This window comes from Balaenoptera musculus, chromosome 17 (genome assembly GCF_009873245.2).
Source record: "Balaenoptera musculus isolate JJ_BM4_2016_0621 chromosome 17, mBalMus1.pri.v3, whole genome shotgun sequence".
In the NCBI taxonomy this organism is placed as follows: Eukaryota; Metazoa; Chordata; class Mammalia; order Artiodactyla; family Balaenopteridae; genus Balaenoptera; species Balaenoptera musculus.
Genome location: NC_045801.1, coordinates 32,003,272 through 32,020,202, shown reverse-complemented (window position 1 = coordinate 32,020,202; position 16,931 = coordinate 32,003,272). Strand labels below are relative to the sequence as shown.

Genomic DNA, 16,931 nt, shown 5'->3' with positions numbered 1-16,931 from the left:
CAAACAAGCATTTAGACTCATTAGAATCAAACTTCTTTTATTTGTAATTTGACATTTTTTTAAAGTATCTTTTTATTTTTAGTAAGTTTCAGTTTTCCCTGCAAATTATTTTTAAGCACAGTTTTCCCATTCTTAATGGCTAGTAATTCATCTCTCTGAAATTAGGAAAGCATCTTTTAAATAAGGTCTGCAGAAATGATGTCTTATGATGTAGTGTCTGAGGCAGACACTGTGACTGCCTGATCTGAGCAGACCTGAGAGTGTTTTGGTTAACATCACATATAAGTTTCAGAGTCAACTGAATATTATGTTCTTTTATAGCTTTTCCCTGTAAGGTTGTGCTAGTTTTTCCTTCTGCTTTTTGCCATTTATTTATTCTTTTTAGGTGATTTACGTTGGTATAGTGATAGCTTTGGGGAGCGAAGGATTGACTTGGTGGTAAAAAGATGATTCTGTCTTTACTCTTGCTCTTTCACAATACAAGCATGAACTTGATATTGATTTTGGTTTTTTTCCTTAATCTCAAGTATAGGGGCTTTCTTCCAGTCTAGAAATTCTTAATATACATAAATTCTTGATATTATACATATTGTCAATTCATCATTTCCTCAGTTTACTTAAATTTAGGCGTATATATTATTAGTGGGTTGCAGCTGTATAACCAGTTTTCTCTAGTTGTCCTTTCCTACCTCTCATCTTTTTAACCTGTTTATATCTTTCTCTGCATTCTCATGTGGTTTCTCATCATTTGTCATCAACATCATTAATTCCATTTTTCTGGAAATGCTTATCATTATACTTTTTATTTTGGTTATTGTGATTTTATTGTGAGAGTCTTTTCTTATTATATATTTAGTTGGTTTGAAAGAATACCTTAAAATCTTACTGAAAACATGAAGCATATTTTAAAAATATTTTTGCATTTATAAAGTAAATATATTTCTGAGGAATACAGGGAAGGCTTTCCTTCTTAGTCATTAACATATTGTTTGTCTTATTTCAAAATTGCCCCCCCATCTCTAACCCCCAACTCCAGGAGCCCTTATTTTATATATATTTTTCAACATACTGAAATGACAGAGATAGCCAGGCTGTAAAGCAGAGGGTCAGCACACTTCAGGATTTCTGTCATCTCCTTCAGCTTTGTCCTGGTTGTTAGTTCTTTCTCCTTCTCAGAGGTAAAGATGGCAAAGCCAGGACGGTACAGAGTAGAATGCCTTGCATGGTTCCTGGCCAGGGGCAGATAGATACTCAGTTCATGATGTTTTGTGATCTCCCTGAAGTTGCAAAGGGACCAAAATTGTGATACTTGTGGAAGGCTAGTCATGCTAAGGAACTTGATACACTGCAGTTTTGGCCATAGGCACTAAGTTCTTACCACAAATAATAGAAAATGAAACAGCCCAGAGGAGAGCTCTAAAGGATTTAGGAAGCTGGAGGATAAGTAGGTTCTAACAATCGGGAATACACTCTTGTTCTTGTGCACTATCGTTGCTTCAGCCAATTTCATGAGGTTTTTAAAGAAGTGGCTTTGGGTCTTCATTCACACAAACATATTCTTAGAAATACACTTCTGTGTTGTAGAAAATAGATTTTATTGTCTAACCTATTTTAGAGAGGTTTTTTTTTTACCCATATTATTTTTTCTTCTTTGTTTTAAATTTGTTTAAATTTAATGGTTGAGTTAGTGGTCTGTCACAGTCTATTTATTTATTTATTAATACATCTTTATCAGAGTATAATTGCTTCACAATGCTGTGTTAGTTTCTGTTGTACAACACAGTGAATCAGCCATATGCATGATACACAAGATGTTACTGTATCTTGTATATAGTAACAAGAGAGGTTGCTTTTAAAATTTTTAGCTCAACACAGTATGAATCTGAATTTTTCCTTGTTGACGTTTTCCTTGCTGATCTGTATAGTTCTTAAGTAATTCAACCAAATTAGGACAACTCAGCTCGCTTTGAGTTGTGTTAAATGCTTCAGACTCTCTCTGACTTCCTCAGTGAAGGAACTTTTCTCTCAATTTTGCAACCCTCCCAAACCTACATGCAAATACACTTTGCACTTTATTCCCCGTTTCACATATTGCTTCTTTCAAGGAGTTTGTGAAATTTTCAGTAGCTGTGTATAGAATCCTGGCAGATTTCTTGAGAACATTTTAGATTCTCAACTCATCAACAGCTCATGAAAAAGATCAGATCTACCTCCCACCCCCAACCCTATCCCTCACTGTAACTCTTCACTGACAGCCACATATGGTAAGAAACAAAACAAAACCAAAGAAAAAGGTAACAGTTTCCACAACCTAATTTAGAACTGCCTCATTTGTGTCACAGTTAGATCTCCAAAAAGCTCTGGGAAGCATGATGGAATGGAATTTCCCCACAACTTCTGCATGAGCCAACTCTCCATATGGTACATGAATACTTATCAAGAGCAATGGATAAAATAAATGTCCAGACTGATCTTGTATGTCTCTTCAGATGTGGAAAGGAGACCTCATAGAAAATGATGCTACAGAATTAATGAGTGTCATTTTATATCATTGCATACACCATAGCCTCCAAAATAGGATAAGGTGTTCTTGGGCAAAGCAGAACTAAATATAGAGGAACCAAATGATCTCAAGGGTTTACAGTTGAGAGATAATCGTCCATTCTTATCTTGCCCTTCATACTATTGTAAGAATGTCATAACTCAGATCTGCTTCACTCTCCCCTTTTTCCAGGCTTGGAACATTGATCACTAGTGTTCCAATGTGTGGTCTGTATTAGAATAACTTGAGACGCAGGATTAAAATACTGATTCCTGGGTTCTATCCCAGAGCTGCTGAATCTTTTGGAGTGGGGCTTGAAAGTCTGCATTTTCATCAAACATTCCGTGTGAATCTAATTCACACTAAAGTTGGTGCTCATTACAGTGGAGACTAGAGGCTAAGACTTGGGACAAAGAGGAGGATGGCCGAACCAGCAATAGGCACCATGGTTTCCCGCTGAGGAAGCAGAGGGCATCAGGGTATGTTTTCACAAATGTTTTTCTATACTCCTTTAATACTTAAGCTAGGAACTTCCCTGGCGGTCCAGCAGTTAAGACTCCACGCGTCCACGGCAGGGGGCATGGGTTTGACCCCCGGTCCGTGGAACTAAGATCCCACATGCTGCATGGTGTGGCCAAAAAGTAAAAAAAAAAAAAAAATACTTGAGCTAAGTGTTAGCCTGATCCAAGATAGAAGGCTGGAATGGGAAAGATGGTGTGGGGTGGAGTGGTGCTGGGTGACAGGTGCATACTTCCTTTTCACTGTCAGAAAGCATAGGGTAATAATAACAGCTCGGGTGGGGGGGATCAGATTGAATCCCTATAGTTAATAGTGAATGTCATCCATTATTTGATTTAATTTCTTGCATTTTCTGGTAAGATTGACTTGTTTATATTTTTCCAAGTCAAGAGTAAAATATTTTAGGTATATAAAAGCAGGGAATCGGGGCTGATAGAATGAGGTTTTTACACAACGGCAGAAAAATTAAATCTGAACTAGGAAAAGATTATTAACATATAAAAATCATCCATATAGTTTGCTTCATGCTGTTTATAGTGTACTGGTTCTAAATAGTAATTGCCCAATAGAAAATAACAGCAAAGAAGAACAACAAAACTAGACCAAAAGCAGACTAAAAAAAAAAAGAAGAAACATTAATTCATGTTTAAGGTGAACTTTTTTGAAGGCAGGAAGTTGTTTATTTCTAGATTATTCAAGTTAGATGTATTTGTCTGGTTAACAAGAGTTAGAAAACATGGATTTAAGAGTGCAAATTCTCCTGTACTTGTTGCCAGTGCATTGAATATTAGGCAAGTCCTGATAATTCTGATATTCTGGAATTTTCTATTTGGAAGGAAGGAATGTGCATTTCTTTGGCTCAAGTGAGAGGGTGATTGGGGTTGAATAGCTGCTGGTGAGAACCTTTCTAAGTTTTTATTAAGTATGGCTATATAATCAGTATTGAAATAAGAACTTTATAACTTAACCACCTTCAATAGAGTTAGTAAATTCATTTGTACTCTTACAGCTTAAAGGAAAAAATGAAATTCTATTCAATTGGGCAAGAAGCTGCCATGACCAGTTTTTTCCCCTCATATGATATATATACACATACTCATACACATGTGTGTGTGTATGTGTATATATATATGCCATATAGATGCTTATGCCAGAAGTGCATAGGAGAACGTCTCCTGGAGGCTGGTGCAGGGTTTAAAACTCAGACACTGGAGGGCCGCGAGTCACCACGGGGAGTTCATTTATGTGAGCTCTCCACCTTTTGGCTTACCCTATAACTTCTGCCTGTAAAGGTGCTTGCTTTTATTCCATTGTAGGCTTTGTTGCCAAAGACAGAGGATATTTTCTTTTTAAGAGAGCCCTTAGATGCTTCCTCCACATTGCCACTGCTGGAGCAGGGTGGATAAGCTCCCTTTGTTATCACTGGCACCCTACCTGCTCTCCTAATTCTCCAGAGAGCAAGTGTTCTTAAAAATATAGCTATATTGAGTGCCTCTGTGTCTTTAGATACTCGATTAATGTGTTAGTATAAAATAAAAGTCTTTTTCAACATACTTTTTATGGAGAAGTGCTTTCTGGGGCCTCTTGAGATGTTCACAAGCACTGAATTGAGGTACCTTTATGGTGATTTAATGACAACATAGAACACTTGTTATAAAGTGCCCTTTTGATATATATCCCAGGGCATGGCACAGTTAGAGCCTGGTGAACATGTTGGTTTTGTTTTCACCTTCACTCACCAAGCTACCCCCGCCACCCATCGTCTTGTTAGGGTTTTATAACTATAGATCTGGGTTTTTTTCATCCCCCAAAGATGAAAGCAATCTGCCAGAATGGAAATTTGGAAAATTACACATACACCTGTGAAATTAGGCAAATTCTTACAAAGTTTGTATTCCAACCAATGCACAGGATCCACAACAATGCTTTGTTTTGTGTGAGGAATTGTTTTTCTGGCTGTGCAGAGAACATGTGTGCAGGACTGTACAGGCTTAGAGAGAATATTCGTCATTATTTACGGTGTCAAACCCAAAAGGAGGGCCAAATTGTCAGCATTCCAGGAGCAGGAGGCCACACCTATTCGTGAAAAATGGAACAGATTTCTGTAGTTGCCCGCACCTGGACTGTTCCGTTCAAGGCGGTGGCGCTAGGACATGTAGTTTTGTGAGCCACACATGTAGGTTAACAATGGAGGTTAGCCACGATGCTGCGCCATAAAATCCCGGAGACCACACTTGGGCTGTGCACCGGCCTGATTATAATCAGGGGTTGGAGCGAGGGATGACGAGGGGAGGAAATGTGTGTGATCTGGCTGGGACCTCTCGCTCCACACTGATTGCCACCGATTGATGGGCCTGCTCTGCCTGACTTGGCAGAACACCTTTTATTCTGACAAGGAAATACCTTCCTTTTTATCTCATGAGACGCTAGACCCTCAGAATAGGAGGATAGGGAGAACGCCGTGCTGTTTGAAGCTTTTGGTCTTCAAAAGACTCACACAGCAGACTGTAATTTTTAAAAATTGAGATGCTGTCCCCATTTGTAGAAAGACTTTTTTTCTATACCGGAGACGGACACACATGAGGAGCTTTTTTAGTCAAATTTCCTGATCAATTGTTTCCGTTATCCAGGGCTCCTAGGAGGGTACGAAGAAGTAACATTTGGGATCAGCCTGAAGCGGCTACAATCTATTCCATGTCATCCCAGAATTGTCTGAAATGATGTGATTGGAGCACTTGCTGGACTCTGACATTATTTGGGAGAACAATTAACCAGCACTAAATAAACACATCTAACCTGCCACTAATCAGGAGTGACTGTACTGAGTGGCCCAGGTGAAAAGTATTTTGGTCACAATCAGCTGCAGTAAACAAGGTGTCTATGCTTAACTTGGGCATGGAGCCTGTATTTTTTTTTTTTAATAGATCTTTATTGGAGTATAATTGCTTCGCAATACTGTGTTAGTTTCTGTTGTAAACCAAAGTGAATCAGCCATGTGCATACATATGTCCCCATATCCCCTCCCTCTTGAGCCTCCCTCCCATCCTCCCTATCCCACCTCTCTAGGTCATCGCAAAGCACCAAGCTGATCTCCCTGTGCTATGCTGCTGCTTCCCACTAGCTATCTATTTTACATTTGGTAGTGTGTATATGTCCATGCCACTCTCACTTTGCCCCAGCTTACCCTTCCCCCTCCCCGTGTCCTCAAGTCCATTCTCTACGTCTGCATCTTTATTCCTGTCCTACCCATAGGTTCTTCAAAACCTTTTTTTTTTTTTAGATTCCATATATATGTATTAGCATATGGTATTTGTTTTTCTCTTTCTGAATTACTTCACTCTGTATGACAGACTCTAGGTCCATCCACCTCACAACAAATAACTCAATTTCATTTATTATTATGGCTGACTAATATTCCATTGTATATATGTGCCACATCTTCTTTATCCATTCATCTGTCATTGGACACTTAGGTTGCTTCCATGTCCTGGCTATTGTAAATAGAGCTGCAATGAACATTGTGGTACATGTCTCTTTTTGAATTATAGTTTTCTCAGGGTATATGCCCAGTAGTGGGATTGCTGCGTTGTATGGTAGTTCTATTTTTAGGTTTTAAAGGAACCTCCATACTGTTCTCCATAGTGGCTGCACCAATTTACATTCCCACCAACAGTGCAAGAGGGGTCCCTTTTCTCCACACCCTCTCCAGCAATTATCGTTTGTAGATTTTTTGATGATGGCCATTCTGACTGGTGTGAGATGATACCTCATTGTAGTTTTGATTTGCATTTCTCTAATGATTAGTGATGTGGAGCATCCTTTCATGTGTTTGTTGGCAATCTGTATATCTTCTTTGGAGAAATGCCTATTTAGGTTTTCTGCCCATTTTTGGATTGGGTTGTTTGTTTTTTTGATATTGAGCTGCATGAGCTGCTTGTATATTTTGGAGATTAATCCTTTGTCAGTTGCCTCGTTTGCAAATATTTTCTCCCATTCTGAGGGTTGTCTTTTCGTCTTGTTTATGGTTTCCTTTGCTGTGCAAAAGCTTTTAAGTTTCATTAGGTCCCATTTGTTTATTTTTGTTTTTATTTCCCTTTTTCTAGGAGATGGGTGAAAAAGGATCTTGCTGTGATTTATGTCATAGAGTGTTCTCCCTATGTTTTCCTCTAAGAGTTTTATAGTGTCTGGCCTGACATTTAGGTCTTTAATCCATTTTGAGTTAATTTTTGTGTATGGTGTTAGGGAGTGTTCTAATTTCATTCTTTTACATGTAGCTGTCCAGTTTTCCCAGCACCACTTATTGAAGAAAAGCACCACTTTTCTCCATTGTATGTTCTTGTCTGTATCGTAAATTAGGTGACCATATGTGCGTGGGTTTATCTCTGGGCATTCTATCCTGTACCATTGATGTATATTTCTGGTTTTGTGCCACTACCATACTGTCTTGATTATTGTAGCTTTGTGGTATAGTTTGAAGTTGGGGAGTCTGATTCCATGGAGCCTGTGTTAATTGCAAAGTATTATACTGTTTCTATTAAATGATAACAAAAAATATAATTTGTACTGTTACAAAGTAACTTCTAGCATTTATATTCCTGCACAGTTGTTCTCAAACTTGAGCATGCATCAGAATCACCTGCAGGGTTTGTTAAAACACAGATTGATGTACCTCACCCTCAGAGTTTCTGAAATCAGATCTGGGGTGGAGTCTGACAATTAATTTTGAATCTCTACCAAGTTCTCTGGTGACGTTAATGTTGCTGGTCCAGGGATGACATTTAGAGAACCACTGTTTGCTGTCAAACTGTAGTCAGACAGTGAAATCAGGCATCATTTTGAGAGCAATTATTTTATAAAATGTGTTTTTAGAAGGTTCAGTCAGTAATTAATTGCACATGTAAAGAATCATTTTAATAAAGCAGGGTCAGAAAGGGTGTTATTAAACTGAAGGAATAAGTAGAGGGAAATTGATCTATGTGATGAGGTGGGGGTTATCAGATTCAAATTTTATTAAGAAGAAAAAAAAAGTTTATATATACAGTGACCAAAACCTGATGCAAATATTTTTATTGATTTTTCTCTTGTAATTAAAAAAATTCCCCCAAATCTTTGCGGTGATATTTTTCCTTTATTTCCTGCATGTAGCCATATGCTTGCTGTATATTTTCATAAGACACAGATATGTTGCTTATGAGACAAATGCATACTGAATGTTTTTAAGGACCATATTGATTCATCTTTGCCTTATGAAATTGTTTAAGAAATTAGTAATCAGAATCCTTTGTTTAGTATCTGTTGTTTGGCTAGTGCTTTTGTTGTTATTGTGGAGTTTTAAAAAAATCAATATATACATTGTCTTTGATTTGCTCTAGAAAGAGAAAGAAATATATATCCATTCTAGAGTCAGAAGACTACAGGCTTCCTTTTCCCCCTATTTTTCATATCTCCATTTAAATAAGATAATCTATAAAAAATAACATCTCTTTTACTTATACTAATTTAATTTTGTTATATAGCTATGTAGGATATTATTAACTAGTTTTGCAGGATTTAGTTTGTTAGATAAGAATACTAGCTATATTTTGATGGTGCTTTGAAGTTTCTAAAGAAAATGGATGTTTTTTCTTGTACGTCTATAAAATTATGTTTTGATTAATTCACCTAAAATATTTATCACCCACATATCATATCTAAGAGGTTCCATGGATAGGTTCAAATCCTTTTTTTTCTTACTGATAGTGCTTTTAAAAATCTAATGTACTGTATTCATATTCTGGGTAATACCTGATGTTTTGTTGTGACAGCAGGATTCACTTTGGGGAAATTTTTCTGCTTGCCTGATTCCACGTCCCCCAGAAAACTTCTGGCAGGCTGTGGGTAGATGGCACCTGATTTGAACAACCATGAAAGGACTGATAGCAGAATAAACTTCCTCCAACGGTATATGGGATTGGCTAAAAACTTCGGGTTTTTCCATAGGGGAAAAACCCGAATGAACTTTTTGGCCAACCTAATAATTAGTAATAATTAAAGCTATGCATCTAGACCTTTTAAAATAATTGACCTAGTATTATCCTCCTTGATTTGGTCTTCAATTTTTTTTTTTAATTTTATTTATTTATTTATTTATTTTTGGCTGTGTTGGGTCTTCGTTTCTGTGCGAGGGCTTTCTCTAGTTGCGGCGAGTGGGGGCCACTCCTCATTGCGGTGCGTGGGCCTCTCACTGTCGCAGCCTCTCTTGTTGTGGAGCACAGGCTCCAGACGCACAGGCTCAGTAGTTGTGGCTCACGGGCCTAGTTGCTCCGCAGCATGTGGGATCTTTCCAGACCAGGGCTCGAACCCGTGTCCCCTGCATTGGCAGGCGGATTCTCCACCACTGCGCCACCAGGGAAGCCCGGTCTTCAATTTTATGACAATTAAATTCAACTAAAAAATTCTTATTTGAATAACTATGAATTAAATGACATGGTTAAATGCTAGGTACCATACTTGCTCCTTCCCGTCACAAATGGAGGTAAGATAGAATTATATCAGAGGAAAAAGAAAAATGTACAAATAACTGGAATTTAAGATATCTAAGAAGACTTTCCTGCCCTCCTTATGTTAAAATTGAGTACCCTTTTTAAAAAAATAAATTGCATGCATTATATGCATAAAGTTTGTCTCCTTCACCCAGTTATCCGCTCACTTCCGGCTGGGGCCATCCACCTTGTTTGTATACTGCTATTAACCCAGCACCCAACACAGTGCCTGCCACGTGCTTCACCCTCAGTAAATATTGGTTAGATGAATAACAAATGAATGAATAAATACATGAATACATGAAAGTCTCATAAAGAGAGCAAAATAATATACCAGACTTTCATCTATTGTACTTATTACCAATTAAGGGCATTTTATGATTGAAATACATCACAATCATAAGAAATATATAGTTTTAGTAATGAATATACTTTCATGTTTCTTTATGATAGAGTTACCGTCTTCAGTAAGCTTTATGGGGCTCTGGACTGAGACCTGATTACAAAATATGTGGATTTCAATGACATCTCTGTCACTGACTTCCTGGGTCAACACACAAGGCACTTATTAATGAACTGATTTTTTTCAATGCCTGAGAGTAAATTAGTCATTAGAGATTCTGGTTCAAATTTATCTGGATTTTTTCATCTGACTTTGTTTTTCCTGTGATGTCAATGTTTACTATGTAAGATTAGTTGCTGCTTGCTGGGTTTGCATATGTTCTAAGCAAAATTATTTTCTTGTTAGCATTATTCACTTAATTTGAAAGTTCCCAAAACAAAGCATTTCAGGGGAAAGAAATTAAAGAATTTAAAGTGTTCTCAGATTTACATATAAGAAGTGTTAATACTGCCATCTAATAAAAATTGCCAAAAACCTTGTAGCAAAGAATATTACTCTGTTTTTATAAAATCAAAGAGTTCATTTTTTCCCCTAAAGAAACAATTTGAATAAAACCTGACCCTCTTCTCTTCTTTTTACAATGGAGTATGGTCAAATTGAACCCTCCATTAAAAATTCTCTAATATCTTTTTTTTGCATTAACATTTCAAAACTCAATTTAAATATTCACAGATCTCATTTTTAATAAACTTAACAAATTCAGGTAATTTCCTTCAACTTTATAGATTGAAGGACAGCAGTTGGTACAGATATAAAAAAGATGCACAGCTATGAGCAAAGCCCCAAATCAATTATATATAAGAAATAACCTAACACATGGAAAGAAATTAATCAAAAAGAAGAATTTCTACCATGTGATTCTCTGGTCTGCTACCTGCAGGCAACAAATGCAAATGAAAAAAAATCAACATTCTTCTGGCAGATAAGAGAAAAATTAATAAAAATGTTTCCTTCCTACTAGATCCCCTGATGCAACTATTGTTAAAAGTGAGTGACTGCAGGAAGAACTTGCTCGTTTAAAATACTACTTTTTTATACTACAGAAATAAGGTTTTATTCTTGCTGTTAAGCTCAATTACATGAGTGAGTATGGATTTGCACTGTCCAAAGAGCATCCCTCTTCCCTGCCCCTTGTCATTAAATGGCTCTGTGGGATATGCATGAGACAAATGTAATAGGAACCAAGTGAGTAACATTTTGAGGTGTGCCTACAGGATAATTATGATTTATTAGGAATCTGAGCATAGCAGGTGAAAACTCTAAGAGAGGAACTACTAGGAGCTTGAAAATATGCCCCAGATAAAGTTAGTAAAAAGATGTTAGTACTCTAAAGATAGAAATGTTCCTACTCCATAATGAGATGGGGAAGGATGCATTTTTGTGTTTTCTGCTTTTTAATTTAGAGTTGCATTTTTATTTTCCATTTCTAATTGAACAAACAGGCCATATTTGTACAGAACATATGAAACTAATAATCTTTCCTGTTAGAAAGGTTTTATGTTTTGTGTTTTATGAATACCATCCTGAAATTAACAAAGATATATGAGGCTAGAATACAGAGGATTTGGTAACAAGACATCCAATTTAAATATTAGTCTACTGCTGCATTTCTATCACATGTAGAGAATGTAACATAAGTTTAGAATGGAAAATTCTATATCAATTTTCTCTTACCTATCAACTAACATACAGCATACCTGTATAGAGTTTTGACATATTTGTGTATTACATATTAAACGTAAACCAGAATTTATCTATTCCTAGTTTATATTTTCATATTTACTTTTTGAAAGGTAGCATTACATGATAAATGTGGCCCAATTATTATGTAATAATTAAAGCATGGTATATATTATTGCTTAAATTGTCAGATTTGGAGATCTCTATTGTTTTATATACATTAGAAGTTTTTACATACCTTCTTATTCCTTTATCTGAGTGGATCTTTTGCAAACAACTTTCAAGGAGCACAAAACAGGAGCTGGCAACTTGGAGACAATACACCATTTTCATTTTCATTAATTCATTAATATTTCGAGAAATTTATTTCATCACACGTATTCTTTGTTCTGTACATGAGTAAAATAATTTAATAAAATTTTTTGATGTAAGTTTTAATATTAATAATACTATCAGATATAAAAAATGATCTGAAATGGCATACCTTAAGAAGCACCAGAATAAAAAGGTGTGGGAATATTTGTGTATTTTTGGAGGAAATTCACCTAGCAGAATTTCTGAGCACACTGTGATGGATTATTGCAATTATTGGGAATGATAATATTTTAATTCGACTTTCTTCCCACCTGTCAGTTGCAATCAAGGCTGCCCAGTATTCTGAAACAGTCTCATTTTGCTAGGTGGCTAGTCTTGTGCAGCCTCTAGAATGCTCAGAATATTAATGCATGGAGAGGAGACTGAATGCTCTCTATAGTTCCATTGTGGCAAAGTGTTTGTCTTGTTTTAATCAAAAGGCATGCAAAACCTAACTAAAATAATTTATAATTAATTAATGCCAGTGAGTGCTTTAGAGAAAGAAACCCTTTTTGGGGATATTGCATCAGAACCATAGAATTTGGCATTTCTTTCCCTTCCTCATACTTGACGACGTATATTAATTCTGTAGGATTTAATTTCTTTCTTGGGTGCCTCATTCTGAAGTGCTTTGAATTTATATGAACAAAGACAGTCTGACATTTAAGTGAGGGTTAGGCTAGCTTATAGTAAGCTACCAAGGTAGGAAGTTTTTTATCAAGACAACATACATTGAAAGACATGTATATTTGATTTAATATTTATGATGTTGGTCTTTATCATTTTTTGCATATCCTCCTTGTATTGCTTATTTTAATTCCCTTTTCTTTTAATCCTTATATATCTCCTATATTTTTTCACTAGACAAAATATAGGAGATATATTTTGTGTTTGTTTGTTTTGTCGTCTAGCTCTTCCTCCAGTGGTTTTGGATGGGTTTCAGGGATTTCTTTAACCATCTGAAATCATAGCAATAATTTTCTCATAAATTTATTTATCTGGGGAGTAGATACTCCTCAAAGATAAATTAATTTATCTGGGAAGTGCTTCTTAACCATACAAATCCAATTCTTCAGTGATTATGCTACCTTTGTATAGGGTAGGACTACTTAATCTTGAACGTTCCTTTTGTCCTTTACCAACTCCAGATCACTGAAACAACCACCAGATGAAAAATTCTCCCACACGTAGGCCCAGCTTTTGCAATATCGCTTTTGGTACTGGATAACTAAGGCTTTATTGCACATTGGGAGGGTGATCGATATTGTCAGGTGTTGTGAATCTGCATGACACTTCTTAGCTTCAGCTTTATCTTTGGGGGGCAGAAGTAGCTGTGGTCAATTCAAATGGTTCCTGAGTACCCAGTTGTCTCCCTTTCTGAAAACAGAAGTATTACTTTGCACCCACCAGAATCTTCCAGTAATCTTTATTATTCATCCAGTATAAAAGATGCCTCTACATTCTGAGAGATGATTAACAACGTTATGGGCCCGACATACAGCATCATTGTATTCATAGCTTTAGGCTGTACAGCTAATTATTAGCATTTTTAAAATCAGGTAAATATTTATATATATAAACATTGACTATTCATTCTCGCGAGTGTGTTTGAATATCTATAAATCAAAGGCAATTGAAGAGCTGAAATTCAGATTTCCTTACACTTGCCTGCCAAGTGGCCTCAATCAAAAGTAATTTTCTCCATGAGGGCACATAGAGCTCAGTCGTAAGCCTTTTCTGAGTAGATATTATTATTTGTGTCAAATTACGTGTGGTGATTTTTCTGAAGTGGACTTCTGTGCCCACTAATCCATACACAGGAGGTTCCTTCATTCCCTCCTTCATTGGTGCTATTAATTGTACTTGTGCTTCAAGTGTCTCTTACCTTTTAAAATGTTAGTTTATAGCCACCGATTATCTGTAAGGTTTCCAGTTAAAGAAACATGCAATATAGAGAGTAGGGTGAGATCTAATCTTAAACCATAAATACTATACATTTTAAGAGAAATCTTTTTTGCCAGAGCCTGATTTGATAGCATGGCTAAAGAAATGGTTAGACATTTTAAAGTACAGTACATTATATCAATCTGACACGTGCTTTGGGAGCAATTATTAAATCACCTTTCTCTAGCCTGTTCTAAATATCGACAATGAGATCTCATGTATTTTGAACAATGAGCTCAATAATTTTTTTACCTTTTATTTGGGATTTTGTAGTTTGTTTTTGAAAATAAGTGCTTCTTTTCAATTACATGCTTTGAATTTCAAATCGATAGCCAACATAAAATAAAACAGCCCCTGGAATATAGAATACTATACTGTCAATTAAGATCTTATAATCTTTGATAAAAAGTTATATGTGATATACAAGCCTCTTTTGACATGTGTGTATATGTGAATGGCTTGGTTAGACTTTTATTAAGTCTATATCAATGCTTTGTGGGTTTATTTTCTTTCAAATTTTCACATGAGATTTTCCATTTAATTTCTAATGAAGTTTTAATTTAATATTATACCGTTGGAGCCAACTCGTTAAGTCAGAATATTTTAAATAATTGTTCAGTTACCTACCTCACTGGGTTATTTTAAAGATTATATAAGAAAGTGCTTTGAAAGTCCTACATGAGACACAAATGAGACAGTCTAGGTGTCTTCTTTTGACCAAACTTTTTATTAAAATTGTTGCTTGAACAAAATAAAAACATGGAAGATATTCTATTTTATTCCTCGTTAGACTCGCAGTTAATAATTAGAATTATTCAGATAACTGTTTTAGTGATTGCAATCTTTTACCTTATTACTATTTTATATGTTCCTTGCATGTCTTGCTACTTGACATAATTGTTTTAAAAGGTGAAAGATTATAAATTACTTGAAATAATGAATGAGAGAGAAAACCTAATATGAGATCCATGGTTTTGAATGTGGTTTGTGTTAAAACAGAATCTATGGTTTTTTAACGCTCCACCTGGAGTGAAAAAAAAAACCCAACCCATTACCAGAGTGTTTGGAATTAGGGCATTCTTTCTTCCTTAACATTTGTTATTTTGGAGAAAAGAAGAAAAAATAAATTTTAAAAAGCACAAAGAAACTCTGTAAGAATTTTTTCTTGGATGTCCCTTAATTTCTATCCAAAGCAACTAATTCTCTCCATGAAAATGTGTCATGTGAATTCAGCCCTTTGGGAACTTGCTTTTGGGAAAACAGCCCATATATCACTGTGCTGTATGTACCTATTCCTGTTTGCTCACACATATGTGAAGATTGTAATAAATTCACTATTTTAAATTATTTATAAAATTTCTGCTTTGGTCCTGAAAATTTCCTAGCACATTTCCAAGAAGTAAGAGAAAGAGACTGCCTAAGGCTTTTAAGTATTTAGCCTGTCTGATGAGACTGCTGACATGAGTGACAATTAGTACAAATTACCATAATTGTGTTCTTTGGAAGAAATGCTACAGTGCTTCTTTAGGAGCAAATGTGGGCTTCCGCTTAGTAAAATGAGTCGGATACTTTGATTCTTCTGGGCAGTCGGAAATTCACAATTGGCAGTGTGGTATTCCCACGTTGTCCACTTCAGATCCATCTCAACAACTATAGCCCTCTCTTTCCTTTCAGTGAAATAGGTCCATTAATGTAATGCACCTCACTCTCATTCACTCTAAGGAAGTTGTATTTTTATTACAGAAAAAGTATCACATAAATACAAATTACATTTTTTCATTAGAAAACTACTTTTCATTTCAGAAAAAATTCAATTAATCATGAACAGGGTTATGCTTTCATCAGGGAGAGAAATATGTAATTTTTCTTCAAGCCTCAAACACATATAATGAAATCTTTTCTTGGGATCCACTCTTAAGATGGATTTTTTAAAGTATAGACTTTATTAAAATCTCAGTTCAATTAAAATGCATTCAATTACTCTAAATCTTTATTAAAATCTCAGGTAAAATTGTACAACAGTGTAAAAGAGACTTGTACTCTTTACCAGGCAGTTAATTCTAACAAATGAACATAAAGTGCACAGTTTTGCTCTTTAGGAGAGAATAAAAGAACAAGCTTTGGGCTTCGAGTTGGGGGTGGGGAAGGATGGGAGATGGAGGTTGCTTTCTGTGTAGTAACTTCAGGACCTGGTTTCCTTCCACTTCTTATCATAGGTCAACATTACTTGTTGATATGGATGTGACATTATCTTGTGTGAGTACCCTTGATACTACATGGCCAATCCATAGAATACATTTTCCTCACCACCTTAATCAAAAAGACCCTATTTAAGGATTTTATTTCACTCTCTTCTTTGGATGTTTTTTGGTACAGTGTCCCTGTTCTTTTTCAAGGGCCGCTAGAAGATGCCATTGAAGAGGAAGAGGAAGAATGTCCATCAGAGGAAACAGACATCACCTCAAAAGGGGACTTTCCACTGGAGGAAAACTTTTCCACAGAATTTGGGCCTGAAAATCTGAGCTGTGAAGAAGTGGAATACTTTTGTAACAAAGGTAATCATTAATGGCTGGACGCGATATGTGAGTCTGTTTACTCAGATGATTTCGTATAGTTGAAAAATGCACTGATAGAGTGGAGGAAGAGTGCTGAGTGTGCTATACATAATTCAACAGTCTGCAAATACATACAAGATTTTTTTTAAACATACAATATTATTTTGAAGGATAAAAGAAATTTTATAATCCATAAATCATATTGTATATTTAAACACATAGTTTCCTATTGATTGGCCAATTAACTGTGAACATTTTCATGTTGGTTGGCCAAATAACTATAATCCATTTAATGTTTATTGTTTATTCTTTCAACAAATATTTACTGAATGTCAGTTTTTTGCAAGGCACTGAATTAGCCATTGAGGGTAAGAAGGGAATGGGCCAGAGTCCCCACCCAAGTTTCTAGCTCA

General features: G+C 35.8%; 1 protein-coding gene across 3 annotated transcripts in view; it reads left to right on the top strand.

Moving 5' to 3' along the window:
* ZFPM2 (zinc finger protein, FOG family member 2) overlaps positions 1–16,931 on the top strand; it is a 457,466-nt gene that overhangs the window by 79,713 nt on the left and 360,822 nt on the right. For 2 of the 3 annotated variants that reach the window (XM_036830618.1, XM_036830620.1), the window contains exon 2: positions 16,360–16,518. The exons of the other annotated variant lie outside the window; for it this stretch is intronic. In XM_036830618.1, coding sequence (XP_036686513.1) covers positions 16,360–16,518 — 159 coding nt within the window. The remainder of the gene's footprint in view (positions 1–16,359; positions 16,519–16,931) is intronic. 3 annotated transcript variants of the gene reach the window in all.